General features: G+C 45.1%; 1 protein-coding gene across 3 annotated transcripts in view; it reads right to left on the bottom strand.

Moving 5' to 3' along the window:
- ERN1 (endoplasmic reticulum to nucleus signaling 1) overlaps positions 1–26,629 on the bottom strand; it is a 76,410-nt gene that overhangs the window by 33,678 nt on the left and 16,103 nt on the right. For all 3 annotated transcript variants that reach the window (XM_044389131.3, XM_048225511.2, XM_048225506.2), the window contains exon 2: positions 17,878–17,998. In XM_044389131.3, the coding sequence (XP_044245066.2) occupies positions 17,878–17,998 (121 nt within the window). The remainder of the gene's footprint in view (positions 1–17,877; positions 17,999–26,629) is intronic.

Below are 26,629 nucleotides of genomic sequence, written 5' to 3'. Positions count from 1 at the left end.
AAACCTAAACCATCACCTTGTCACTGATTCCTGGAGTGGTACTAGGAACTCCATTTGGAAAAACAAAACTGTGGCTTAAGAATAAATTTTCCTATTGATGAGAATATGGTTAGTGGTAAATGGACACACCCCACTAGGGCAGCAAATAGCAATCTTAGAGCCTCCAAGTGTTTGTTCCCCTTGATTCCCTTTGATCCACAAATTCCATTTCTATAAAATCTAGGTTAAATATAATATAAAACACAGAAAATGCTTTGTATACAAAGATGCTCATGGTAGCATTACAAATGACTTAACTATTCAATAACATGGTTACATTAGGGAATGTCCACTTGGCAGAAAATTAAGGCTTCTAAAAGGGCTTATGCAATTTTAAAAACACGTACAAATCTTTATATTGTGATGTTCAGGAGAAAAGATAACATTATACAGAGTATTAACGCAGCTGAGGAGAAAATCTTCCCATGCACATAGAAAAAGTGATGGACAGGCAAATAACGCCAACTGTAAGTTATTTTTGCTGGAAATATAAGTGACTCCCCACCTTTTCTGTAGTTCCCAAAATCTAAGAACAGGCATTACTTTTTAAATTGGGGAAAAAAAGTGTTTTCTCAAAGTCAATTTTATACTTGCAGGAGTCAAAACCGGGAGAATTTCTCCCTCCCCAGATTCTCCCATGCATGAAGCTAGAGGATGGTCCCGGTTCCTTGGGGTCGATGTGCATGAAATCACCCCGACACGACAGAGAGCAAAAATCCACAGGCGTGGGACAGCGCAGTCAAGAGGGATTCCCAGCGACCAAAGCCCCACAGGCTACACAGCTGCACCTTCCGCAACTTCAAAGCCAGGGGTGAGGACAGCAAATATTGTCACAGGAGTTTGGATGCAGAGTACCAGGCTCCGCAGGCTGTGCCGGTCGTGACAGACGGCTGCCTGACTCCCCCAGCCACCTGGGATTCTCAGATGAAGAAAACTCTTTCAAGCCTTATCATCTGTTGACTTTGCTTTACAAGCCCAGCTCCTACACGAAAGCATACACGGTGTTCACCGGGACCGAAGCACACACAGCACATGTGGTCTGTGGGTAGCAAACAAACAATTCATTAAACCAAAAACATTTTAGGAAACAGGAGGGACTTTCAGTTAGGAAGCCTCTGTTTATCGTTCCCATTAGTCACCTCTCGGTTCACTCTCACAAACAGACTGATGCAAGAGACAGGAAACAAGCACGCAGCGTGCACCCCCCGCAAAGGCAAGGTGCCGTTACAGCCCAGCTCCCCGACACAGTCCCGGCACCGTGCAAGCCAGGACGAGCGAGAATGCCACGGTGTGAAGCAAACGCGCCAGTCAGACGCGTCTTTTCCGGTTCATCTCGGCTGCTTCAAGGTACCACAGATAAACACAGCAGAAGGGGACGCTGCCGAATGCTCGCACTGCACCGGAAATGAGACACGGAGATGGACAGGATTTCGAGTCCCGGTCGCAGGCTCATCTTGGCCAGACAGTGCTTGCTCACGCTCAGGGGCTTGCCTTCAGGTGCAGATTTTCCTGGTTTTCTAGAGCGCATCCCCTCGTCACCTGATACTGAGGCCTGAAGTCCCAAAACGTGCCCTGCCCCCGACAGGTTCCAGGGAAGATAACAGGCCATTGGCAGGAGCCAGGAAAGGACCAGTGAGACAGTTATATGGGCGTGTAAGAACTGTGCTTCTAGAATTCTAGGCTTAGGAGGAGAGGAACTCCAGTAGGAAGAGCTTCTGGTCATCTTAGCATTCCCAACCCCTCAGTAATATACGGTCCCTGGAACGAACACGTGCAGAGCTGGAAGCCATGTAACAGCACCACCATTAAGTCAGCTCCGACAGGTGAGCAAAGAGCTGCTTGGCTTCGGAGGGGGCGCGGTGACCTCTCCCCTAGATTTTTGTTTTCTTAAAGAATCATTTGCATCTGTGATTTGCTTTAAAATACGACAGCAAAAAGGGGCACCTGGGTGGCTCAGTCGGTTAAAATGCGTCCAACTCTTGATTTCAGCTCAGGTCTTGACCTCAGGGTTGTGAGATCGAGCCCCGTGCTCAGTGCAGAGTCCGCTTGTCCCTCTCCTCTGCCCCTCCCCATACCTGTGCGCACATGCTCTCTCTCCCCCAAATAAATAAAATCTTTAAAATACTACAGAAAACAAACAAACCAACATGTGAGGGGCAGATAAAACAAAAAATGGCAGCCTACTAATAACTGTTAAAAGATGAACATGGCAACAATGGGGAGTTATTTTGCTATTCCTTTTACATATGCTTGAAATTTTCCATAACATAAAAGGTTAGAGATAAAAAAAAATATTTGGAAAGCCAGCAAAATAACAGCAAACAGCATCATCTGAAAATGTGCAATGAAAGCCCAATGTGAAAAAGTGATTGTTTTTATTTAATAATGAGAACTGGGATCAGGCAAAATTCTTACTTTAAAAAAAAAAACAAAAAACCAGCCATGTGAAAAGAAACCTGGCCTAACTCTAAGGCTATACACAAACACTCCTACAAAATAAGCCACTCTATCTATATGGAGACTGATAAGGATAAAAGCCATCTCACAAAGCTGTTTTACTTTCAGAAGGCAAAAAGGGGTGGGGGCGGGGGGCGGGGTCCTTTACAAGTATGAAAACAGGTGTTAATCAAGGTAAAGGTAAGGCTATCAGAGGAGGAACCGACCCAGGCAGACACAAACCTGCTTACTTCTCCCCAGGGAACAGCCACCGGACTGGACCCGATTCCCCTAGCGGGTCCAGCTTGGGCTTGAAATGGCACAAACTTTACACCCGGAGAGACCTGGACGAGGTTGTGTCATTGCTACTGTTGTGCTCATCGAAGCCTCGTTTTTAACTGGGGACAGAAATGCCTCAATACAAACGTTCACACCTTTCCTTTGCCCAAGTTCACAGGGCTGAAAATTTAAAGACGTGAAATTTCGTCTTTCCACGAATACCTTTTTGGCCTTCATTCTCCATCCCATCCTCTCTGGAACCTCACGCCCTCTTCCTCTGGACTGGGCACACATGGACTCTTGGCTTTGCGCCCCTTCCGAGCTACAGTCTTTGTGGCTCCACCCAGCAGCACCAACAGCCCTACCCTTTCTGCTGCTTCTCGACCATTCTGGTGATCCCATGTGCCTGCTGCCCCAACCACCCGCTAGGAGGCGGCCCCTCCACTGCCACTTCCGTTCTGTGGCTTGCCCTGCCCCTTAAACCTCTCACCTCTCACCTCTAGGCCTCTGTGGCCCTGCAGAGCCTCATTTCTGCCCCCCACCCCCGGCTTGCTCCCTCCCTACTCCCACAGGAAGGGACATTTCCAGGTTCTCCCTGAGTTCTCTCAGAGAGCACACCGACCCCTGAAGCTTCAACTGTAACCATGATGGGAGATTCCAGGTCCCCATCATCTTCTGAGCTCTTCTTTCTGGATCAACCAGACATTTCCACTATTTCTACCAGCACCTTAGCTACCACCCGCCCAAATTCATCCCCTCCATCTTTTAACTCAGACCTACTTCTACTCTTGACCTCCCTATTTTGTTAACAATACCACTATTCTCTTACAAGACAGGCAGGTTCCAAATGACACTGTTGACACTCATTTCTCCCCAATGTGTCCTGTCAGCTGCCAAACTCTAGGGTCTATTTCTATAACAATCATCATTTTGTTTGTATCCCGGTATCCCTCCATCATCAGAACCCCTTCCCTTTTAAGCACTCCCTTTTCTCCTGGTCTATGTGGCCTTCGGAATCAGATGAGTCTATGTTTAAGTCCTAGCTCTGCCAATTACCAGGTGAGTGACTTCAGCAAAATTACCTAATCTCTCTGGGCCTGAATTTCCTCATCAATAAAGAAAAAAAAATAGATAATAACATCAACCTCATGAGGCATCTCTGTGGATTAAATAAGGACTAAATGTTTGTCAAGACTTAAAGTCTGTGCCTTGACATGGAGAATGGTGATCCTCGTAAGGACAGAAGTCAGATTATTTCTCTCTACCACTCAAAATCTTTTGGTGGCTCCCATCTCAGTCATAAAGGCCAGTGGTCACACAGTGGCCAGCAAATCCCACACAATCCCACCCTCCCACCCTCTAACGCTCTCCCACTATTTCCTTCTTGCTTATTCCAGCCTGGCTGGCCTCTTTGTATTCCTCAAGTACTGTCTAGCCTGCCCCTGCCTCAGGGCCTTTGCATTTGCTGCCCCCTCTGCCCACATCTTTGATCAAATATCACCACCTCCGAGAGGTCTTCCATGACCACCTCCTAGCCCCCAGGGATTCCCTACCCCTCTTCCCTACTTGACTTTTCTCCACGACACTTACCACCGCTGAAGTACAGTATTTTTTACTTATTTTTAAAAAAACGCTGACTCTAGCCACTGTTAACTACATAAGGGCTGGGATTTATCTTTTTTTTTGTCTGCCATATTCCCAACACCTAAAACAGTGCCTGGCACAGAGGAGTGTTCAATATATTGATTGAATGGAGCAAACAATTCATGATAGTTTCCTTCCTACCTCTACTCCTGCTCAGTCAGGACATCCATCATTAATTACTTTTAATAATCCAGCAACTATGCTCTATCACCTCTTAACTCAAAATCTACCTAGCAATCCCCTTTCCTCTACCCAGGCTCTGAGTGCTGCTAAAGAAAACACTAAATCACTCTTGGAGAAACCATTCTCCAGCGGGACCCCAAGACATAGGAAATATGCTTATCCACTTCCTGGTTGGCCTCTGTTCCCTGTTCCTCACAGCTGGTACTTCAAACCTTCACTCCTTGCCTCATACCTGTTCCAGGGCCATACATGGCCTCCTTTCTCTCCATACCCGTTCTGCCTTCTGTGGCACGGGGGAGTAAAAGGGGCAGAGTGAGCTCTCCCGAACTTCCTACCCTTCTCAAGTTTGCCCAATCCCACCCTTCCCTTCTCTATAAAGGACAATGTGTTCACCTTCATATTCATAGATACTGCAAGCCCCCAGGTGGCACCGTGTCTCCAAGGATCTTCCGGTCCTCCTCGGCTGGCTAACTCCTTCCCCTCAGCCCACAAACATGCCCAGCCTCTGGGCTCTCCTTTCTCTCCTAATGCAGCCCCTTTTAAGTGTACAATTCAAGGAGTCTTGAGAAACCTACACATCCATGTAATCACTCTCACACCCTAGAACGTTTCCATCACTCCAAAGCATTTTCTCACGCTCCTTTGGATTCAATACCCCCAACTCCCACCCCATATAACCACTGATGGATTTGCTGTGTTCGTTCTAAAACTGCACAAATGCAGTTCACCCATTAGGTTCTCTTGTGTGTCTGGCTTCCTTCTCTCGGCAACAGGTTTTTGAAATTCAGCTACGCTGTTGCATGTATCACAGTCTGTCCTTTTACATTGTTAAGTAGTGTTCCACTGCATGGATATGTCATAGTTTGTTTACTGATCTGCTAAGGGACACTGGGTTATTCCAGTCTGGGGCTGGAAAAACATAACTAAAGCAGTTCTGAACATCTGTGTGCAAGTTTCCGTTGGGTCCTACGTTTTCGTTTCTGTTGGGAAAACACCTGGAATGTGCAGCCATGCTGTTTACATTTCACTTGACAAGGAGCCGCAAAACAGCTCTTCAGAGTGGGTGCTATTTTAGGTTCCCCCAGCAGTGTGTAAGTGTCTGTATACTTTTTAAAATGCTGGGGACCAGGTCCTTCCCCCAGGAAGCAGATTCTGTCAGTAAGACCAGGGAATTAGTGCTTTTCACCAGGAAACCACTGCTCTGGATCCTGCTTCACCTTCTCACCTTCTGTGCCCTTCTCAACTCACCGCTCTCCGGCCCTTACCCCCAGAATAAGACCAGAACCACCACAGTCAAGTTCCAGTGACCAAATCTAATGAACACTTGCAAGTCCTTCCTATTAGGTTTCCACATGGCGGCTTATGATGTTCCCCTGTGGAGTCCATGACTCAGCCCCACTTCCAGCTGCTTATGGGGTATTTCAGCCCCTGATGTCATACCCCCCAGAACCTGCTCCTCCTCGACACTCTCAGATTGGCTGGCCCCACTTCCACCTAGTCATAGAAGCCAGAAACGCAAGAGTTGTCCTTGACTCTCCCCTTAATTCTAACCCGCTCCCATTCAATTAGATCCTGAGTTGTGTAAGATTCAACCCAAGAAACATTTCTCAAAATCTGTGTCCTCCTTTACCACTGCCAAATTAGGCGGCCACCATTTCTCACCGGGTCTGCCCAGCAGTCTCCTAACCAGCTCCCTGGGATCTCTGCCTTTCGGATATACATTCTACCTACCGTCTGCAAGGGCTTGACAAAGGCAAACCTGTTCACGTCTTTCCTCCACATAAAACCCTACGATAGCTCCCCACCTCTGCCTACTGAATACCCTCCATTTCTGGGGCTCAAGTCAGAGGATCCCAAACTTTCTTGGTTCACGGCACCCTTCGTGTCTCAGTAATTTCGTCACAGGTCCCTAGGCCAAAAGAAATAATAGTTCCATTTATTAAACAGTTAGTTCTACACGACCTACATATTTAGGGACTAGCAACTGAGAAGCCACATGAGAAAAAGGAAAACACGTAAATGGAAAGAAAACCATTTATTTCATTCTTCACCATAATTACTTACTAATGGGATGTGTGCCTGCTGGGTGCCACACATATTCCAAACCTTATGATTGGATTAGACATTGCCACCCTCATTACCATTCCACATTGATTATCATGCGGTATTTGAATTTTATTACAGCAACCACCAAAAATTCAGCCTTGCAAAGATATACTGTAGAAAGGAAAGGAGCACAACATAATGCTGCAACTAGAAAATACCTCGAGCGTGCTGTTTGACACTTGTTGAGTACTGCCAGGCTTCTCTCAAAAACTTAAAACAAGATGCAGTGCCTTCGTGAATTTACTGTGGCACCTGGGGCCCCTCAGCATGGTTTGGGAACCAGAGGCCTAGAGGCATTCAAGGTTCTGCAAAACCTGGGCCCAATTCTTCTCCAGGATTCTCTTGCAATCATGTCTCTTCCCTGAACACCGCCATGCTTTCATGTTGGTCTCTGTGCTCCAGGAAATCAGAAAAGGACTGCTCACTGCACTTGGCATGTTCTCAGGAGGCACTGATCATGCTCCCCCAGGGGCAGGTGGCCCTTCTGGGTCTCAAAATATCTGGACGCTGGATTGAATTTTAAGCAGGTTGAAGGACAGAGACCATCTATGTTATATACTGTGAAATATACGTGGAAAAGTACATAAAGCTTATGTGCAGTTTAATGAGTAATCGGAGAGTGACGTCCGAGGTAACCACCAAGGGGGCCTCTGCTCCCCCTGTACTCAGTAAACAACGCTGTCTGCAGAATGAAAGGAAGTCAGGAATTTAAGATATTCAGTACTGGATGTGGGATATAGTCATTCCAGTAAGTTTCTTCTAATGAAAAGGACTTTTCCACACAGAAACCTACATGATAAAAGTCAAGGAGAGCTGTCACACACCATTCTGTTTGTTCACTCATGTTTAAGATTTTATTTATTTGACAGAGAGAGAGAGAGCACAAGCAGGAGGAGTGGCAGGCAGAGGCAGAGGGAGAAGCAGGCTTCCCACTGAGCAAGGAGCCCAACATGGAACCCAACATGGGGGCTCAATCCCAGGAGCCTGGGATAATTACCTGAGCTGAAGGCAGACACTTAACCAACTGAGCCACCCAGGCGTCCCATGTTCACTCACATTCAAAAATTATTTAAATGCATGAGAAAAAAATGATCTGACGTTTGCTACAAAATAAAGAAGGAGCTGAGGAAGGGGACTGCCATGTGCTTATTGCCACTGAAGCTGGGCGCTGGGTCCATGAGGGTTTCATGATACTATTCTACACTTTTGTGTGTGTTGAAGTTTTTATAAAATGAAAAATTTCTTTAAAGGAGAGAAGCTTAAAAAAAGAGGCCACTTAAGGGAAGCCTTTCTGATATGTTCAGAAGAAAAGCCTGTTTTTCCTGAATTCACCTGTAATCTAAACCTTCACTTTTTTTTTTTTTAAAGGAATGTCTATACTCAACATGGGGCTTGAACTCATGAGCCTGAGATCTCTACTGACTAAGCCAGCCAGATGCCCTAAACCTTCCCTTTCTGAAGTGAAGCCTGAAGGGTTTGAAGGCACTGGAGGGAAACCGGCTCGAAGAGCAAAAGGACCCTGTCAGCGTCACTGCAGGCTTCCCTAACACACGCCTAGCAGAACTGGTGAGGGTTTGGGAAAACACGGGGGTGAAGTCAGCAAAACTGAAAAATGTGTCTGATGAAGTCAACCAAAATTTAAATAAGTGTTTCAAACCAGACCTCAGGTCTGACGGCCTCTCCCTGGAGGTGGCTCTGGGCAGACTTTCTTCCATGTAGGAAGGAATAGATTCCTTTGATTACAGAAGCCACAAGAACAGGTTGCCCATTTGACTGGAGCTTAAGGAACCTTACAAGATCATTCTCTTCTCTTTCTCAGATGAGCACTGATATTTCTGGAACACACTGCTTCTCTGGTGGGATCTAGATGAGCACTGGTTTTTCCACCCTGCCTCACCTCATTCTTCCTTCCAACGCACAACCACCTAGCTGACCCCTACACACCTGGCATTTAAAACCAGCTTCCTCTCAGACTAGAAGACTTCTCTAGGGACTAGAAGGCTTCTTTAGGTACAGCTAAGATGTCACAGCACATTTGAAATTCTCCAAGCCAGCCCGTTCTAAGTATACCTCTAGCAATGATTTGAACTCTTCTGTTTTGGCCCTTCTGAAAGGTATTTACGGACTAAAAAAACCAGAAATGAAGCCTCCTCATATACCAAATATTCAAGAGCCTTTTCTTTCCCTCCCCCTTTTCTCTCTAAGAGTATGACAACCCAACTACTAGTAATCATCTGTTCAGATTGACCACACACATCTCAAAAGCAAATGTTGGGCATCTGCCATTAGCCTGGTTCTCTGCTCCATGCTGTGTGGGATAAGGAAAGGAGTTTATAAAGCCCATATACATGAATAGTGAATAATGAACTGCCAAAACCTGTGGTACATACCACAGGATTTCCCAGGTGAGGGAAGTCACTGAGGGCTAGTGTACTTGGGGAAGACAGACTTCATAAAGAAGGATGACTCAGAGGGTGGGGATGTCCAGACAGCGTGAGTGAAGAACCATCACCCCACTTGTGGGAATGAGGAGACAGGGTTGGCAAGTGCCAAGTGTTCCTTCTGAGGAGCAGTACAAGTAAGGCTGGACAGCAGGCAGCGAGGCCATGGAGCAGAAAGTTGTGAAAACCCTGTGATGTGGTACAGTGGGTGCTAACCAGGGGCTGACTGGAGGCTTGTGAGCAAAAGAGGGATGTGATCCGTGTCCACTGAAGGAAGGTTAGACAGGCAGGCGTCAGGGCACAAAGTGAACGAGAAAAGGAAGGAGTCACAAAGGGCAGTGAGGAAGGCGGCCCAGCAACCCCAGTCTGACGGCCTGTGCCAGTGTGGGGGCAGGAGGAAGGACGGCAGGAGGGGCGGCAGGAGGGCTGCTCAAGAACCAAACAGGAGGGGGAAATGTAGCAACAAAACCTCCTGACCAGAAAAATGCAGTGGAAAAAGGACCTAAAGAGGACATGGAGAGTTAACCCTAGCAGATAGTGAAGCTAGACTGCTGGTCTGAATGCAATAAACCACTGACATCTCCTCAAGAAAATGCTTAAGGTTCTAATACTATTTTCTTATAAAAATTATTAGTAGAAACAAGGTCATTCACCCTCCCTAACTCAAATTTCCCAAATATGTTCGATGCACTCAAGTGAACCAATTAGGGAATACTTCTCCCCAGTGGCAGCTTATTTCCTCCCCCAAAGGAAAGGTACTTCTCTAATCTAATCTAAACCTTAAGTGCCCATTAGAGTTGTAAGGTCCAATGTGTAAGGTAGTAAATCTCAAATGTTCTTCAAAGTTCAGCTTTCATAGGGAGAGCATTTAATTTTTTTTTTTAAGAGTTTATTTGAGAGAAAGAGCATGCACAAGTCGGGGGAGGAACAGAGGGAGAGGGAGAAGCAGACTCCCCTCTGAACAGCGAGCCCGATGCAGAACTCGGTCCCAGGACCTCAAGATCATGACCTGAGCCAAAGGCAGCCGCTTAACCCACTGAACCACCCAGGCGCCCCAGGGAGAGCATTTTAAAGCAGGCATCTAATCAAAAGCTGATCCTCAAATTCCAAATCTTACCAGAAGTGGGAGAGGACATAACAAGGTTTCTTGCAGGTGAACCCCTGCAAGTCTCCAAATATCGTGTTTGACAATCATGTGGAGGGACCAAGGTAACCTGAAAAACCTCCCTTTCTAAAGGCAGTCGGATTCTACTATGTTGTCACTCACCTTCCCCCTAACAGAAGTAACTCAGACTTAAAAATGCACATTAATCACTATAATCAACAGTGAAAGAATTCAAGGAGGAGGAGAAGATAATTCAATGCTATGGCCTCTGAACCCAAATGGCCTCAAGATGTCAGAACTTCACAGAATTCATTTGTGAGCAGTGGGAGTGCCATCAAACCTGGCACAGTCATCCCAAGATAAAAAGGACAAGTAACGAAGTCACAGCCTTCAACATTCACAACCGTATCCCAATACGGACCTAGTAATGCTGCAGAGAAGAACCCCTGAAGTTGAAATCTGTGCTACTCTGCGTGGAGACTGCTGTTTAAGAGACCCCCCTTACAATGAGAGACGTGTCGCTCTGAGGTAAACCCCAGGGAAGGACATCAGAAGGGGCACCACTGAGATGAACACAAGCTGATGTTCGCTGAAGCTAAGTGATGAGTACAGGAGAGTTTGTATCTCGAGTTGTCTCTAAGTTGGTCTATGTTTAGAGTCTTCCATGATAAAAAGGAAAATATGAGAAAGAGAAAGAAAACACATTTTCAAGAGGGGAGGGGGTGGGGGAATGGGATAGGCTGGTGATGGGTATTAAGGAGGGCACGTATTGCATGGTGCACTGGGTGTTATACGCAAGTAATGAATCATGGAACTTTACATCAAAAACTAGGGATGTACTGTATGGTGACTAACATAATATAATAAAAAATTATTATTAAAAAAAAAAGAAAACACATTTTCAAGATACTCAAAAGTAGAAACAGGCCTCTCTCTTATCCCCTCTCACAACTTAATTTTCAGTCCTCCAAAACAGTGGAGAGCAAATAAACACTTCTTGTGCTTAAGCAAGGAGGTACAAAGGCAGTAATGCATATCTTAAGCCTAGAAAATTCCAAAAGAGAAGACAGATTACAACTATTAACGAACTGTTGTCCTTCCCTACAATTCCCTTCTTCTGTTTCCGTCACACCTCTGAAGGCAGAGCTCGGACTCTGAGAGGAACATGCATGCTGCTTAGGGACAGGAGAGAACACCAACTGCAAGAAATCACAGAAAGCCACATGAAACTCGAGATCAGGAACTGGAACCTGCTGTGACAACGGTCCAAGTGACAGATAACACATCCCAAGGGGGCAGAGTCTAGTCTCATCTGTTTCTCAGGGCTTCCAAAAGACATCTCAGTGGGAAGAGTTCTGGGAGCCGAGTCAGCATTGGGTGCCTGCTACATTTACAGAGCATTCCCGGCTGTCTAGAGAGCCCAGCCTCAAGAAGTTAGAATTTAGGGGGCACCTGGGAGGCTCAGTCAATTAAGTGTCCAACTCTTGATTTCAGCTCAGGTCATCATCTCAGGGTCATGACATCAAGCCCCATGTCAGGCTCTGTGCTGAGCACGGGGCCTGCTTAAGATTCTCTCTCTCCCTCTCCCCCTCCCCCCACCCTCATGCTCCCTCTCTCAAAAATAAATTAATTAAAAAATAAATTTTAAAAAAAGAAGTCAGAATTCAGTGGGAAGACAAATGTAAACAAAAATTCACGATACAAGCACGAAGTACCCCAGAATCCAGATGAGGAAGGGGCTCACCCAGCTTGAGGGGTCAAGAAGGTGGCCTCTGGAGAGGACCCTGACAGATGAAAGGAGCCTGTCCAACACTGCACCTAGGCCTAGAACAGTGGGTGAGGGCCCGATGGTGAAGGACCTTGCATGTACGCCAAGGAGCTTAGACTTGACCTGTAAACTGGTGCTTCTCAACTGTGGCAAAGACCAGCTATTGAAAATTCCAGCCTGTTGTGGATGACGCTTAGGATCCCTCCTGCACTTCTTGCCGACCGGAGGGCAGACCACACCTGGAGCACTGCTTTAGACGGCACCAAGGCTATCTCCGCAGGGGTGCAGCATGGTCCCTGGTCTCATTAGAGGGCACGTCTGACAGCAGCGTGATGGCTGAAGGGCAGCCAGGAAGCTACTGTACCGACCTAGGAAAGGCATGTTGAGAGCCTGGCTAAGGTGCTGGCAAGGAGGGCAGGGAGAAGGAGTCAGATTTGAGAGACACTACTTCAGTCTACATGACAGAACTCAGGGACCAAGTGGCAAAGCATCACTCTACTTTCCAGACTAGGTGGGCCGTGGCTGTCAGCACCAGCAGGAACTATGGGAAGAGGCACATGATAAGAAAGGCAAACACACGTGAAATCTGAAGAAAATCTTTCCCTTATAACTCTAGTTTTTCTTTTATTCTACTCCGTCTTGCTTAGTCTTTCAAATAATTCCAGTTATCTAGTTAATTTAGGTGAACACAAGAAGCCTTAGACCAGCCCTGGAGATACCAGAGAAAATCCTTTCGATCCCACCAAGCCAAAGCAAGCTTTAGAAAACCAATCTAACACCAAACAGGGCAGCAATGTTTTCTGTTTGCATTTGGGCTGAAAGTGCAGAAAGGAGGAACACTCAGCTGTCTTCACTGGTGAAATTTCAGACAAAGACAGTGGTGTTGCTACAGTCACAAAATCACAGCCTAGAAAGATCACACCTCACTTGGAATGTCACAACTCAAGTTAGTTTCTGAAAACAAAACTCGTTTTCTGTACGAGGTACAGTTTGCTGCTGCGGTGTAAGAAATCTCCATTTCTGGGAACAGCAACACATGTCTGGGTGAAGAACAAAAACACCTGCCAAAACCAATCTGTGGAAAGAAAAAAAGAAAACAAAACTCTCCCAGCTTGTGGCCCCTGAAACGAGTAAACAAACAGTCAGGAAACCATGAAATAGAATTACAGGTATATATCCTGCATAATCCCAGTTTGAGGAATTACAGGGGTCTGTTTGCATCAGCAAGTTTCTTCCATTTGACTCGGTTTCCCCACTGTCACTCAGGCCCAAACCCGTGGCCTCCCTTGCCTGGACTGGTACAGTAGCCTCCGCCTGGTCTCCAGCTTCCTCCTGGCCTCATCAGCTCAGTCTCAACACAGCACCTGCTGACCCTGTAAAGCGGAGGCCAGGTGTCTTAGCACAGGCTGCCACGACAAAATACCACAGCCGTTGTGGCTTCAACAACTGACACTGATTTCTCACAGTTCCGGAGGCTGTAAGTCCAAGATCAGGGTGTCAGCATGGTTGGGTTCTGTTGAGATCCCCGTTCCTGGCTTGCTGATGGAAGCCTTCACATTGTGTTCTCTTATGGCGGGAGAGAGCAAGAGCTCTGGACTTTTCCTTTTCTCATAAGAGCACTAATCCCATCATGGGGGGCCCTCCCCCGTGACCTCCTCTAAGCTAAATCCCCCAAACTTCACCTCCAAATACTATCGCATGGTGGAGTAAGACCTCACCATGTGAATTTTGCAGGGACACAAACATCAGTCTGCAATACCAGGACATGTCATTCCTTTGCTCAGCTATCTCCAATGGTGGCTTCAAAGAGGCCAACATCCTCACACCAGACACCAGGCCCTATACATCTATGGGGAGGGCACAGCTTGCTGGTACTCAGGAAATCTGTGAGGGCATTTCTTAGTGGTCACAGGGACTGGTGGGGGGTGTGGGGGGTGGGGGGGAGGAACACAAGCACTAAGCGTGGGGCAGACAGCACTGCGGAGCCAAAGATCATTCCAAATCTATACACTGCTCTGATGTCTGTCAGACTCTCCCATAGGCCAAAAACCTTTAATAACTCCCTGAGCCTACAACCTCACTTGTATAAGAGCACAAAAGCACTTTTTGCATAATTTTATACAACTAATCTTCTCAGAATGTAACTACTGTACAAATCGGGAAAGGTCACACCGCTTTGGTTTGGAGCATTACCAAGAATTGTTTACCATCTCGGAAATCCAGTCGCCGTAAGTATCCTGGTGTTGTGATCAGTCTGCGTTAGCAGGCACCGCATTCACTGCGTGATGTTGTGTCACATATGTCAGAGGATTTACGTGTTATATCACATATATGGGAGTAACAATTACTTTTCTATTATTCCAGTGTTAGATTACCAGCTGGGTAATACAGGCATTTCTTTTTGAAATTGTGTGTGTGCATGTGTGCAGGTTACTGTCTTACACATTGCATTCCAGGACAGTGGCGGGGGCGTTTTTATAATAAGACAGCACTGTGTCCTTGCGTGACTGGTGCTCTGAGCTCATCTCCTACTTCTCTTCCTCTCCTTCACTTCCAGCACCCCCTCCAGCCACGCCAAGGTACTTCCTCCACCACACCAAGGACCCTCCCACCTTCGCCCCTGCTATGTTCTGCCTAGCCTTGAGGACCTGCTCCACTGACACCTTGTCAGTGGGTCCACCCCTGCTTACCACTGCAGCTCCCCACCCCCACCCCAACACCTGGTGCTAATTCCACTTTCCTGCTTTATTTTTCTTCAATAAAGTCAGCTCTTATCACCACTACATAGTTTATTTCCTCATCTGTTTTCCACTAGAATGAAAGCTCTAGGAGGGCAGGATTTTGTCTGTTTTGTTCACTTGCCATATCCTCAGGGCCTAGAAGAGTGTGGGGATACCTTCATAGGCGATTTACGGATTAATGGCTTACAAATACCAATTTTGAAATCTTTAGTTACAATTGCAAGATTAAAACTAAATTAAAAACTCAGGGTCTCTATACATTACTTTTAATCTTTGTGTAGAAATACATATATATACTGTAATAGACAATACATAGATCTGTAGAAATATATATTATATATATATTTTTATACAGCTACTGGTGTCCAGGACTGAATTTAACTAAAACAAGCCAGGCTATTCTCAGAAAAACAATGAGACTTAGGGGCGTCTGGGTGGCTCAGTCGTTATGTTAAGTGCCTGCCTTCGGCTCAGGGCGTGATCCTGGAGCCCTGGGATCGAGCCCCACATCGGGCTCCCTGCTCCACTGGGAGCCTGCTTCTTCCTCCCCCACTTCCCCTGCTTGTGTTCCCCCTCTCGCTGGCTGTCTCTCTCTCTGTCAAATTAATAAATAAAATCTTTAAAAACAAAAAAGAAAAAGAAAAAAAACAATTAGACTTAAAACATATTAAATATTACTTAAAATTACTAGACCTGAAATTTCTCAAATTCTCCCTCAAGTGTCTTTTAACACCTCCCTGCTCTGCCTCCCTAATCTGTTGCTGGATTCTACTGATTGCATATCTGTCCCACCTCTTCCCTTCCCCCTGCCCCCCTTTTCAGGTCTGCCCCACAGCGCTGGCCTCCCCGTCGCCAGCCCACTCTCCCACACTCCGCTGCAGGATTAAGGGTTTAAACCTGTTGAGTCACTCACCTGCTCAGTCACACTAATGGTCCCAGCTTCCTGTTCATCCAAATACAAAAGCCTTGATGCTACATACAGCAGAACATCCCCTCCAGCTTCTCTCCTACCACCTCTATCCTTAAGCTCCTCCCAATCAGGACCTGCACCGGCCCCCCACCCCCACCGCGCCCCGCACCCTAGACCTGCTGCTTCCTTTGCTCCTTTGCAGGCCTCCCAGTCCCTACCACCTCCCTTACGAAACCTGGCTCTGAGCTGAAGTTGTGGTACCTGTCATTTCTCCCCATTAGGATGTGGGCTCCTTGAGGGCAAGGACGAGCTTTTTCTACTCCGTGCTCTATAAAGTATCCTTCACAGACTAGATTCTCTAAATGCACACTAATTAAGTAAAAGAGAGAACAATTCTTTAAGTTCTAAAGTATGGGAGAGAGAGGAGGGGTGCCTGGGTGGCTCAGTCAGTTAAGTGACTGCCTTCGGCTCAGGTCATGATCCTGGGGTCCTGGGATTAAGCCCCGCATTGGGCTCCCTGCTGCTCCCCCTCCTTATGCTCTCTGTCAAATAAATAAAATCTTAAAAAAAAAAAAAAGTATGGGAGGGAAAAGACAGATTCTTATCTTTGACTAAGTAACAAACAAGGTGAGACACAGTTTTGCCAGATACAGCCAAGGCTACTTGTAGAAATTAAGACTTCAACAAGATAATTTAAAACAATACATGCAGGGAAAAACAAAGCAGAAGAATGAAGCAGCTTGGGCCAAAAATACCTTGCCTGGGAACGCTGAGACTGAGGGCCCAGCCCTAACATTCAACGGTAAAAATGTTTATCTCAATCCTTCTGTTGAGAATTTGTTGATTTCACCTTTGGACAAAATCAGAAATTGTGAAGATTTAAAGAACCGTGCTTTTGTTTTAAAAATGTTAAAAGGTGGGGTAGCTGGGTGGTAGCTCAATCAGTTAAGCATCTGCCTTCGGCTCAGGTCATGATCCCAGGGTTCAAGCCCCACGCTGGGCTCCCTGCTCAGCAGGGAGTCTGCTTCTCCGTCTCCCTCGGACCCGCCCCCCTGCTTGTGCTCTCTCTCGCAAATGAATAAATTAAAAAAAAATTTTTTTAAATAAAAATAAAAAATAAAAACATTAAAAGGCTTAAATATGAAGGAGAGGCAGTATGGATAACACTCTGAGAGCCTATAATCCAATGCCAAGTGCCGGCTCTATGGTCTTCTTATGGCCACTCACTCCTGGGAGAGTGGGACCTTTCAGCTGCTTAGGGTTCTTGCTGATCCAAGCAGGACCCAGACAGGTGAGGCAGGTGGTCTGTGGTACCCCAACTGCCATCATCTCTGGGTGGTAACTAGGTTTGCTGTCAAACTGAGAAAATGATGTGTGACCTTCTGACATATGCCAATATTTTTCCATCTAAAATAGTGTTTTGGAACATTTTATTATCGAAGGAAAAACACTTGCTGTGCTCATGAAAATAATGAGTCACAGATCAGTGACGAAAGAGAGCATGCTGGTCAGACCCTAATCTAAAGCCAAATCAGAGTTATTACTCGACAGAATAATAGAGATGACTCTGAGAGCCCCAAATCCTTGGATTTGCATGGCTTTATCCAGGAAGATTACTTTGGAAATCAAATATAATTTCCCAGCTGTAGGACTCCACTCTGCTAACTATCACCAGGAAGACAAGATCATAAAAAAGGAGGCACGGCAGATTAAATGAGAAACAAGCTCTGTCTTTCACTTCCCTCAACATAAAGACCCAATAAAGTGGCTAACTTGGATGAATGTCAAATTTTACAGCCCTCAAGTATTTCAGCCTCTATAAAAACAAATGAGTAATTTAAGGTTACAGAAGATAGTTCTTGTAATTATGATTACAAGATTCTAATCATTAGATAGAACTTAAAAAAAATTTAATATGTCTTTGTGAAAGATCTACCAGCCAGAACTATTAATAGAAAAGCCTAGAGCCACTTAAACATGAAATCTGGAAAGAAAAAAAAAAAAAAAAGATAAAGCTTGCCTCTTCAACTGATGCATTTAGTGAATGATCCCAATTCAAGCTGTAAATGTACCCTCTGAGTATAATTCCCTCTCTCCTCCTTGACTCCACTATCCTTTTTTATTTTATTAAAGACGTGTAACTGTTTTTCTCTTTTTCTGGAACATGTTTCCTCGGAAGCAGCTGAGCAAATGCCCATGTCACCCAAGGACCAAATCCAAATTACCTTCTTTTAAAGTCCATTTGATTGAGCCTGTCCTCTTGCTGACAGCATGCAAACTTCCATCCAGAGTTGACACAAACAACAAGGTTTCAGGAAGTGTCACTGTGCTGGGACTTCCAAAAATCTGCAATGAGATGTAGAAGAATCTTCGTGTTCAACAGGATTCTTCATCTTGGGCATGTACAACCACACACAGATCCCCTGGGATACACCAAAAGTTATCCTTCTAAAATCTGCCACCTCAAAGACAAAGATGTTGAGGTTACAGAGCCTACGTCCAAGGGCACATGTCTAGACAACAGCTGAGTCAGAACTAGACCCCAGGTCTCTTTATGCTATCTAACAGCAATCCTTCCTGCAGACAGACAGGCTTATAACCTGACATGACAAAGACAGGGATTCTGAAATAATCCATGGGTAGCCTCCACTGAAACAGGAAGAAAGTATGCTCAGCTTTCTAATGGACTTCCTTCTCCTGGTTATACTTCACTTTTTTTTTTTTTTAAAGATTTTATTTATTTATTTGACAGAGAGAGACAGCCAGCGAGAGAGGGAACACAAGCAGGGGAGTGGGAGAGGAAGAAGCAGGCTCCCAGCAACCCTGGGATCAAGCCCTTAGCCAAAGGCAGACGCTTAACGACTAAGACACCCAAAAGCCCCTATACTTCACTTTCTAAAACCTGGTCATCTTGCAAGGCTACATGGTAAAGAAGAATGCCAACACACCCACATATACCCACATGCACTTATGGAATTTTAAAAAGGCAAAGAATTAGGGGAAAACATTTAAAGCAAAATAGGAAAAAAAGCTCTCATTATATAAAAAATTTATATAATAAAACACCAAGATTTCAAAAGAGACAGGTTATAAAATGTATGAAAAACATAATCTAAATTGCTCACTTATAATCAAAATATAATTTAAATAAAAATGTCCCTATTATGCTTAATGAGTTAAAACACACACTCTCTTTACCGAAAATAGCCAAAGGTGGTGAAATTTACTCTCTCATCCATTGTGGGTGGCAATGAAAATTATAAGTTGGTGCAATCTTTCTGAAAACCATAAAAATGCTCAGATTTTTGATCCTATAATTCCACTTCTCTATCCTAAAGAAATAGTTCCAGATAAGGAAAAAGCTGTGTGCACAATGATGCTCATTGTATCCCATTTACAAACACAAAAACTGGAAAGATCTGAATTTCCAGTAATATCTTAATGACTGAAATAAATTATATGACACATACACTCAATGGAATATTATGTAATCATTAAAATAGCACTTGGGAAAATTTACAGCAATGTAGAAAAATGCTTCTATTGGTCTTTATGTGAAAAATACAGAGTCCAAAATTTAATGTACACTGTGATGATGATTATACTGGGCAGATTTTTTTGGTCTGTTTATCCTCTAGCTTTGCTAAGAACTGTACCCTCATGTGCGCGGTTTCCATGCAAGCAGCTGTGTGTGCACATGCAGGTATGCACGTGCAATGCATGCATGTGCAGGTGATGGCTGGTAAAATGTCCTGAGACAACACCCCTTTGAGGTCGGGCCCATTCAGCAATGCCAGCTTGTAGTAAGATTTTCTCTTTGTCACCATACTGTCCCACAAATTATCTGGTTCCTGTGGGTCTTAAATTAAAAATGGGCCAATACAACTTGCTTATACTGTGAGAGTTTGGATTTTGGCATAAAACTTTTAAAATACAGGAGTATGGCCGGCTTTTAGCACTAAACAACAAGACTGGGGGTTTACTTGTGCAGGGCAGCCTGACCCAAAAATACCTGCCCACTCCTGGTAAGAACCAGGATGGCACCTAGTTAATCCCTTAAGAAGGAAAGCCCGATGGCTCTCTCCAAAGCAGCCCAAGATAGCAGGACAAACACCTGGTCCCTGCATTCCTTCTCCACTGTGGAGACCCACTGGCAGAGGGGGCGAAGCAGCTGCTAGAACCTCACTCTCTCCTCCCTTGCCTGCTCCCGGCCTAGAGGCGAAGAGGTTCCACCCTTTCCTTTGCCCAGAGCCAGGGCCTACTCACCTGGAATGAGAGAACCAAGAGCAAGCTTCCTCACTGCCTGCTGAGTCTACTCTCAGTGTAAAGCCTTAAGTCTGAGGACGAAGAGTCTGCTGTTTTTACCTGGCTGGGAAAACAGAAGCCTCCACAAGAGTGATGCCTGCCCTGGCAGGGAATCCAGAGGTCCTGCATACCCAATGTTTTGGGGATGAAATTATTTTAGCCTACAGGATACAGATGGTGACAAGCTTCATCTGAACCTGCTCACACCTGAATAGGAGAAACGCACGTTGCCCAGAACACATGGTCCTGCAGAACTGGCCCGATGACAAGACCACTGAGGGCTGGAGCTCAGAGAGACTGAAGGCTATCTTCCACTGAGAGAAGGTGGAATGGCTCTGCAGCTGATGTGGGACAGTGGGATCACGTCAGGTAGGGGCAGTCTAGAGACTGAATAAATAAAAAGGGAAGAATGTATGCACACCTGGGGACCAAGAGGTGGAAAGAGCCCCTTCCACCTGTCAAACAGTCCCCCAGGAACAGGCATTTTGTATAATGGGTCTTGGGACGACATGAGAATTGTGTTTAACTCTCGGGGTTGCTGAACTGGTAAGAAATTAAACTAGGGAGATTTCTGTGAATGTTTGCTGGATGGAAGAGAGACAAAGACTGAAATGGAGAAAGAAGCCTGAGAAGAAACACAGCTGACAGATGGAGAGAGTGCCCTGGCTTCTACTCTTCCTCAGGCCAACTTCCTGTCCTTGGGCTCAGAGAGCATTATAAGAAATTCCCTCTTTGCTTACATTTCTTGGAACTAGATTTCCGTCCCTTGCAACCCAAAACCGTCCTAAAACACACACACACACACACACCTATTAAAATTTGATTCATATATATGCATATAAAATACAAAATTTTATTTATATATGCATATATATAAAGATGAAGGAAATATTGCAAAATTATAGCAAGTTTTTTTCTCCTGTATTTTCTAAATTTTCTATAATATGATCGTGTAATCAGCAATGAATTTTTCATAAAACAGGATATGGACAGGTTAGCAGGTGGGAGAGAAGCTCAAATTTAAAAGAGCTTCAGCAAGCCCGTAAGTTCCAGAGGAAGCTCAAATTTAAAGGAGCTTCAGCAAGTCCGTAAGTTCCAGAGGAAGCTCAAATTTAAAGGAGCTTCAGCAAGCCCGTAAGTTCCAGAGGAAGCTCAAATTTAAAGGAGCTTCAGCAAGCCCGTAAGTTCCAGAGGAAGCGCTTTCCATATTAGGATTATCAGACAACTCAACCACCTTGGATATCCACCAAACAGAAACAAAAGTTTAGAAACAAAGAGGTCCCTCGGTAAGACGGTGTGTATCCAGGAATAGATGAGTTTTGTCATTGTTATTAAAGCCTACAGTACAATTCTAATGAACTGAATGCCTCCAAATATATCTTATCACAGTATTAATATTAAAATGGGTCAATATTTACTAAAACATATCAGTGCCGCTTCATTACTAGCGTGGAAATGAAAGCCATCTGCCTTGTCTGAGCGTCTTGGAAACCACAGGAAGAGCAATTGTCTATGGTTGGTTGGTGAATCGAAATAAAACACTAACTAACACAGTCTTCTGAAAATCTCAAAAATACCAGGTTTGGCTAGAAGTTGAATTTAGCACTGACGGTTAATCACAGTGTCCACACTGACGTCACAAACCCTGTCACAACAGGCTTCTCTCTTCTTCGGAGGCTGCTGATGGTTTCCAATTAGAACGTCCGGGGAACCTCTCTGAACAGTGTTATTCTCTCACACGGCAAATGAACATGACAACATTTCTGGCTTTTCTCCCGCAGCATTTCTGAAAGCGTGGAAATGCCTGCCCTCAGATACAGTCGCTGTTACCACGGTGATTTAAACAAGCTTCTGGATGCCGTCTGGGATACCGAGCACGGCTGAGGCGCATCTGCCCCTGCACATCTAAAACCGCTGCTGCACGGTACTGACCGCGCGCGTTACCTCACCCAGCCGTTTTACCGCCGGGGCCCCCTCCTCTCTCCGACGGATGAAACGGCCAGAGGCCCTACAGTTAACACACGCTCGTTTCCAGAGAGCCTGAAAATGGAAACGAAATGCTGATTCTGTGGATCCGCTTCAAGCTGACTACCTGGAATCGGACTCATTTTTCCAACGAGTGGGATACGTACTCCTGGCTTTGATGGCAACTTCCAAGAAGTAATCACGATGACGTTGTGGAGGGGGGAGAACGCCCGTGGCGGGTAACCTAGCGCAACCTACCACTAAACGTCCATCAGCCAGCTGGTCCTCGGGGAAGTCTGACCGCGCGCGCTCTCTCCCAGGAGGTGACCCCGAGATAACAATGCTGGAAATACCCGGCCTGAGGACTAGGAATGAAGCCTGGCCGTTCAGGGCAGATGATGCTGGGCAAAGGGTTGCTAGTACCACCAACTTATTTCACGGAGGTTCATTCAGTGGTGTTAGAACAGCCCTCACTGCAGCCTTACTCGGCCAGGACTTCACCAAGAGCCTTCCTCCCGTGAAAACAAGGGCAGTACTGGGACCGCATCCTCACGCTCAAGGCTCCGATGGTAAAGCAAAGCCCCGCATCTACACCATTTCATAAAATGCACCACTCACTTTGCCTTTACTACCAAGACGTGGAAGCAACTACCAACAGCTTATATAGAGAGGATTAAAATCAGAATTTCATTCTACTATTCTAAACTCAGCTACTTGTTAGCTGTTCTTGCATTAATTAACTCAACCCCTTATATTTCAGGTAAGAAAAAAATCTTCCTAAAACGATTTCTGAAATAACTTTGTTTAGAAAATGTCTTCAGGGGCGCCTGGGTGGCTCAGTCGGTTGAGCATCTGCCTTCGGCTCAGGTCATGATCTCAGGGTCCTGGGATTGAGCCCCGAGTTGGGCTCCCTGTTCAGCAGGGAGTCTGCTTCTCCCTCTGCCTCTACCCCGCACACCCCCGACTTGTGTGCTCACGTACACTCTCTCTCTCAAATAAATAAAATCTTAAAAAAGACAGAGAGAGACAGAGAAAATGTCTTCAGTAAAGAGAATCAAACACGAGAGGTTGGGATGTGTTGAAGCAGCTTAAAAACAAAAATGAATCCATGTCTCCCAAAAACCCACCCATTTTTGAACGGGTACTTGGGGCTGGTCAGGCAAGGAGGCAGCTCACTGGTACCCGGAAAACAACCAGCAAAGCCCAGGGCTTGTTTCAGGTGCCACATCTACCACTGAGGGGACTGCTCATTTCTTCTCACCCTCTGCCCCCAGAGGACGAACAGCAAGGAAGCACACCGCAAGCTCCTCCGAGATTCGGAGCATAGGAGAACCCACTGGTCCCTACCAGGGATTTCAGAAATGCTGCATCTTCCAAAGAAATTCAGCGCTTAAGTTTCAGACACACATTTCAAGAAACAGTCCACACACAGAATGACAACCTAATAACAAGGGTCAGAAACAAGTTAATAAAAAGAGCACAGACTTTTCATCTTGAAGTCAGTGGGAAGAAGTGGTGCCATGCACACGTGTGTCTCATACAGCTTTCCAGGGATCTACGCTTGAGAAGTGTCGTAGTGCTGGTTCTGTTTACAACACTGGTGAGGACCCGCCCCACAAAAGAGGTGTACACACACATCCAGGAAACCCAGCCCTGTGAACAAGAGAGCCACATACTTCTTGGGTGGCGTGCGAATCAACCAAGTCGAACCCAACTGTACATCCCCAAAGCTAAATCTATATGGCGACACTGTAGCACTAGCTTAGTCAGATAAGCAGAAACAGTAAAAATAGTTACAATCTTTTCTCTGAAACTTCCCTACTTCCTACCTGCACTCCACCACAGCACAGTCTTCATAATGATATTAGAATACAATAATCTGGCTAATAACAGCATGACTTTTTTTTCTTCTAGGAGTACCATACCAATTTCCAGGATATGTTCAGAGGCTATTTTTTTGTTTCGTTGTTTTTTTTTTAACTAATTTTTCCTGTGTTCACTGGATTACTCTTACATTGCATAATCCAAACTTCGGTTTCTTTAAGCTAAGAAAACCATTCCTCCAAACTAAAAGTACAATACTTGTGTTACTCCAGCAAGGATACTGACATGCTTCCAATAAAATATTGTTACACAAGATAGCATGTACCTAAATTCCTGGAACCTACAACCTGCCATCAACAACCAGTCTGCCTTATGCAGTGCAGTGGCTCCTTGCCTGGACTCAAACCCACTGGGTGCTGGAAACAGAGGTAAAGTGACTTACAAGTTCATTTTGGTTGGTTAATATATACATATTACGGTTTTATAGGCAAGATGTAAAACAAGTCCCCAAGTGAGGGAAGGATTAGATAAGAAAGATTTCCACGGTGTTTTTGTCTTACTACTTAAGGATACACGCAATCTTGAGAACAGTTAAAGCTGCATGTCACCAAATGCGGAATAATGGATTTCAAATGGATTAGAATGTGCTAAGGAATCAGAACTTATAATTATTAATCTTAGCGATAATGCTCAGAGGTGAGAAGGGCATTCTCTGTGGGGGATGTACAATGCCAAAGGAGGGGAGAGAGACTGCATGTGCGGATGTGGTGTCTGATGGATAAGAAGGCAGAGGGGAGGAGTGACGGCTAACAGACTGGATTATTCTTCTGGCCATAATTAGCTGAAAGCTACAGGAGGGATGAGCTGATTTTAAGAGAGATCAAAAAAACCACTTTCTGGCATGCCGTAATAGGATATCACCCCATAGGACTTTATATGTGCATACACACACACACACACAGGTGCCAACCTGTGCAGTAATAGGTCAATTCAGCACAAAATACCTTAAAATAGTATTCTGTAATACAGTCCCCTGGCAGGCACTGAACAATATTCAAGAAAACGGCATCTGTATCTATAATTCTGTTTGCAGCAATATCATCTACTTCAGACTATAAACTTCAACAAAGCCTGGCTAAATTCTGGTTGCTTTATAAAAGTACCCAATAGAGTACTGTTATTCTAACGCCACTGGTCACATTGTAGAAGACCATGCAGATGATGGCCAAAAAACTATCAAGAATTCACCAAAGCAGCAGACGACTGAAATCAGTGCCCAGTAAATGTTAGCACACACCCATTACATAAAGATCTCTTGTTGACCAAAAAAAAAAAAAACCAAAAAAACCAAACCAACAAAAATCTACATGAGTTTAAGCCTCTTACTAATCAGGAAGAGGGGGCTAAACTAGCAGAACCCAAAGGCCTACCTGTGAAGGTATCATATGTAAAAGCCTGATTAGAGAGACAAAGATTTTTATTCTAATCATACTCTGCTCCTCAACCCCCACCTCATTTACATGTCCAACCTAACAGTAAAGTACTCATTCCCCACACGGAGACTTCTATATAGCCAAGGGTACAAACAGCACAAAACTCACTGTGTTGAGTCTCCTGTCTGGAGACTAGCCCTGCTAACTTGGGATAAAGATTAAGAACAGAATTAAGACATTAGTGGTATTAAGAGACTCTCCGATTTAATTGTGTCTGTTTTAGTGATCTCAGTCTCCTACAAAATCATTCCTAACTCTATTGTACTTTGTGTACCTGCAGGTAGGTCAGCAGTAATCCATCAACTATATGGTTCCTTCTAACCAGACTATCGGCTGTTACGTTTCCTGATATTAAGTCAATAAAGGTAACCATGACATTTGCTTTGGATGGGAGTCAAGTGTCTGGTTGGGATGCAGAAAAGGGCAAGGCCTAACTGAACAGCCCTGTGTGGTTTCCAAACTAAGCAACTAAGAGAGTTAAACCTGCATTTGTGGCAATTCTTGTGTGTGGTGTAATTAACCACCACTCAAGACAGTTACAATTCTTCAGTTTAGGCTACTCTTCTAATGGTTCTCATAAAAGGTTCCTCATAAGTCCGCTTATTCCTGAGCCCGAAGATAGGTTACTTTCACAACAGGTGAATATATTTCCCCCAAACTGGTTCTGGGGCCCCAGGCTAAGTGCCTGAGTTCAAGCAGCTGGCAGTTCTGTTTGTCTTCATGGTCCCTCTGCCGTCAGCTTATATTGACACCATGGGAGGGGGAAATACACTTGGGCATGAAAGGTGCTACGGGAAACCCTGTAGCACGCCATGGCCAAGGGAACAAGCTCTTATTGTTTCGGGTGCGATCAAATCCCCAAGGCCCCCGAAGCATTTTATGGACATGAAAACTAAAACCTAAGGTTTCACAATCTTTTAGTGGCCGAGATTCAGAATGCAGGTATCACCACTATTATTTTGTTGCCTGCACTAAAGGGAAACAGCAGCAGTTTGGATCTTGTAAAAACTGAGAGCCCTGTGAGGCTCAGTTATCTTAATGGAGCAGCAAGGTAAACACACTAAACTAAGAAACGTCTGACTTCAACCATCAATGCACTGGGGGACTACCAGCCTCACAGAAAGCCCGATTTCATCTACTTGAGTTTGCTTACTCATCTGCAGTTAAACATATCATGAGGAGGTCCCCTACGGAAACTCCAAGGGTGGGGGTGGGGGATGGACTCCATTAGATACCAAATTTTTCAGTCCTAATAACTGCAACTAATTTCAAACTGTCAATTTTACTCTTTACTACTGCCTAGAGATTTCTTCTGAGGGAAGGGGAACAGGTGGGGTCAAGCAGAAAGTGGATAAATGCTCTAGTGAAATAAAAAGATCTACAAACAACT

This window comes from Ursus arctos, unplaced genomic scaffold, assembly GCF_023065955.2.
Source record: "Ursus arctos isolate Adak ecotype North America unplaced genomic scaffold, UrsArc2.0 scaffold_24, whole genome shotgun sequence".
Classification (NCBI taxonomy): Eukaryota; Metazoa; Chordata; class Mammalia; order Carnivora; family Ursidae; genus Ursus; species Ursus arctos.
Note: the sequence above shows the minus strand (reverse complement) of the source record. Positions and strands in the feature narration are given on the sequence as shown.